At 33.6% G+C, this 3,380-nt stretch overlaps 1 protein-coding gene across 1 annotated transcript; it reads right to left on the bottom strand.

Annotated features, from left to right (window-relative positions):
* Nucleotides 1-455: 455 nt before the first annotated feature.
* Nucleotides 456-2,405, bottom strand: LOC136274815 (uncharacterized). Its single transcript, XM_066082478.1, has 2 exons — nt 2,140-2,405; nt 456-1,867 (listed from the first exon to the last, which is right to left on the bottom strand). The coding sequence occupies exon 2, from the start codon at nt 1,506-1,508 to the stop codon at nt 468-470; it is 1,041 nt and encodes a 346-aa protein (XP_065938550.1). The 5' UTR covers nt 1,509-1,867; nt 2,140-2,405; the 3' UTR covers nt 456-467.
* Between the last annotated feature and the right edge of the window lie 975 nt (nt 2,406-3,380).

Here is a 3,380-nt window from a genome sequence, read left to right as displayed (position 1 = left end):
TGTTTTTGCGAACATTTCACTTAAAATCCCGTCAGTGGGAACATCAGAGTTTGAAAGAATATCCCTGCATAAGTTCAGAACGTTCATTCCTAAAATGCCAGGGACAGCTTCTTTACGTTTTCTTGTAAATTCATCAGTTGCATCTTTGACAATAAGAAAACCACGCTGTTTTAATACATTTCCACAGTACTTCACATCAAATTCAACATACCCAATGTATGGAATAGTTAATCCATTGGCAGCTTTGAGTTGTAACATACATTTTTCACTAAGAGTTTTTCCAAGGGGCTCTAAGAACTTCCTGTAAAAACTTTCTGTAATTGTAGACACCATGGATCCTGTATCGACTAAACACGGAATATCTACATCACACACTTCAACACTAATCACCGGACACTGCCCTATTGCTCGATACTTGAATGAGTCTTTTTCACTATCATCTATTGGTTGACTCGTAGCAATAGATGCTACTTGTTTTCCGAACCGTTGTTCCTGTACGCTGTAGCGCGGCAGTTCTTCTGGATATGACCCTGTCTTCCACAACCGTAACAATACACAGATCGATTAAAGGCCTGGCGATCCATAGGATACTGATTGGAACGGCGCTCCATAGATGACTCGTTGGCGTTGGTAAAACGATCTATAGGTGTCTGAGTGGTATGGCGTTCCATAGTTTGTTGTTTGTTTTCGCTATCTTTCATATAGCCGGTCAGGGAATCAATCTGTTTCTGTTGTGCTTGAATGATTTTTAACAGGTCGTCTGTACTGGGCGCATCGGACGATTTGGTATTTAAACTTGGATGATCGGTGATCACTGACTGTGGTCTGTCTGAGGTTTTCTTGGTTTCACATGGTGAGACTTGAGTCGATTCGAATTCTTCTTCTTCACTGAGTAAAATCATTTCATCCCGCAAATGATAAAAGTCTATTTTGTCAAACTTTCTTCTGAACAGACGTTTAGCTTCTTTCCGCATATACTTGTCATGAAGTCCGTTAACAAAACGCTCACACAAAGTTCTTTCTTTGTCGGGAAAAACGGTGTTGTCTTTCTTTATCACTGCTTGGTATAATTCTAAAAGAATATATGAATATTCTCGAATCGTTTCACTTTCCCTCTGCTGACGTTCAAAGAATCTTTGTTGAAGCGTAATGATGCTTTCCGGGTTTCCGAACGCTGACCGTAGACATTCCAATATCGCTTCGGGGTCATGGCGAATATCGGCGCGAAACTTTATTTCTTCCTTTGCTTGGCCTTCTAGATGATTATATATCAAATCAACTTTCTGTGCGTCGGTCCTTCCGCGGGCTGAAAAAGCTATATCCAAATCGTCTATCCAATCATCAATGGAGGGATCACCATCATTCTTTGGTCTACCCGAAAATGTTCTTAGTTTACGATTTTCCGCAAAAAATGTATGTTTCTCAATAACTTTGGCCTTAGATATTTTTGCTTCAAGTAACTCTTGTTCTAGTTCATAAACACGATTTTGGAGTTCCTTTTTATTCATTTTGGACAGAATAGCGGTACACAGAAAACAGTTCACTTTATATATACAGTTCCAGGTAAAGACTATCGGTAAATACTACTCATACCGTTGATACAGCGGGCCCTGAGTTTAAAGTCCTTACTATATTGGTAAACTCTACTCACGGACGTATTTCAATAGCACCGATTCCTGGCATTTGGACGTATTTCAATAGCACCGATTCCTGGCATCTCTGGAATATAATTTCCTGAATATGGTCAATACCTCTAGATGTTGTTGTTTTTTCGCAGCGCCATGATGTAACCGAGCAGTCAAGGAAAATGAAGATGGTGTAGTGTGTATCTGATGACTTTTTATTTTGAATATATAGAGGCATTGACCTACAAAATAATACATAATATGAGAAAACTGACAAAATGAAAGAAAATACATTAGCTATAAGTTACCACAAATACATTATACGTTTCATAAAAAATCAATTACAGTGCGTACTGTAAAGAAAGCTAACCTTTGAACTTTACAGACACAATCCAAGTATTATAATTTTAATTACAAAAATACACTTTAGTATTGACAATGCAATTAAAATAAAACCAGAGACTAAACATTTACACTGATAAGTAAAACATAAGTTAATATGAAATTTACATACCATAAGATGCCACAGATATCAACCGGATGGTATTTTCTTGAAACTGTATACTGCTCTAACTTAATTAGAATTATTGGTAACTTATTTATACACCTAGCTTCAAAATAATTGGTTAATATTATGAACCAATGAAATTACAGATAGGAAGAACTCAATTTACTTGCGCAGTTAAACTTTGGCTGATATAATTTTAAGATTCTATTGAACAAAACGAAAAATAGAAAATACAAAACGAATAAATACACATAGACATATTACTCTACTATCACATATATATATATATATATATATATATATATATATATATATATATATATATATATATATATATATATATATATATATATATATATATATATATATATAAAGAAGAGTAAACTATACAAGTTGCACTGGTTTCTTACCTCAAACCCTTTATTAACAGAATTGAGTGATCCTTCTCGTTTTTTTTCTTTTCTTTTTACCCTGGTTCTGTTTTCTAGATGACAATCTTTTAACTTGTCTTTGTTTAGAAGTTGATGTCCCTCTTTCGGTTTGCGTGCTATTGCTTGATGTAAATAAAAAATCTATCAGACATAAATTATCAATACACAGGAAGTTTTAAGAGCATCGTTAATTACTTGTCATAGTCAACACTTAAATTTATTAACCTGACATATTGATCTGTAGAGTTAAAAAAACCAATTGTTACAAGCGTCATCAGAACAGTATCAAACCATTTTTTGTGATATATGTGTGGATTGAAAATGAATAAATTGCACACATAAAGCACTGAGACGCATTCAATTGAAACGTTCAGAATTGGCAACCGGTCATTTGTCGAAACAATTCTACATTTTCTCAACAGGAGGCTTACATAGTTATCTATTTTAGGTCATTTTTTTTTCAAATACAATAAATTGTTAGACAAAGTAGCTTTTAGTAATTACTGATACATCCACATCTTTGGTTGAAGTATCTCAAACAGGAACAACCTTGGATGATAAAACAATAATGATATTGTACATGTAATATTTACAAACGATTTACAAATGACAAAAAAATGTAAAGAAAAATGTATGCAATTGCGTCTTTTTTTACTAAACGATACGTAATTTATAACTGTTGAAGAAATGACATATAAACCAAAAAAAAATAAAAATATTTGCATATCCTTCTTTGTATCATAAATGTAATAGAAGTGAATGTTGAGTTATTTAATGCAAATCAAAATTTCATTTCCACTTTTTTACAGAGGTCTA

The sequence above is a fragment of the Magallana gigas genome, chromosome 4 (assembly GCF_963853765.1).
Source record: "Magallana gigas chromosome 4, xbMagGiga1.1, whole genome shotgun sequence".
Taxonomy (NCBI): Eukaryota; Metazoa; Mollusca; class Bivalvia; order Ostreida; family Ostreidae; genus Magallana; species Magallana gigas.
Note: the sequence above shows the minus strand (reverse complement) of the source record. Positions and strands in the feature narration are given on the sequence as shown.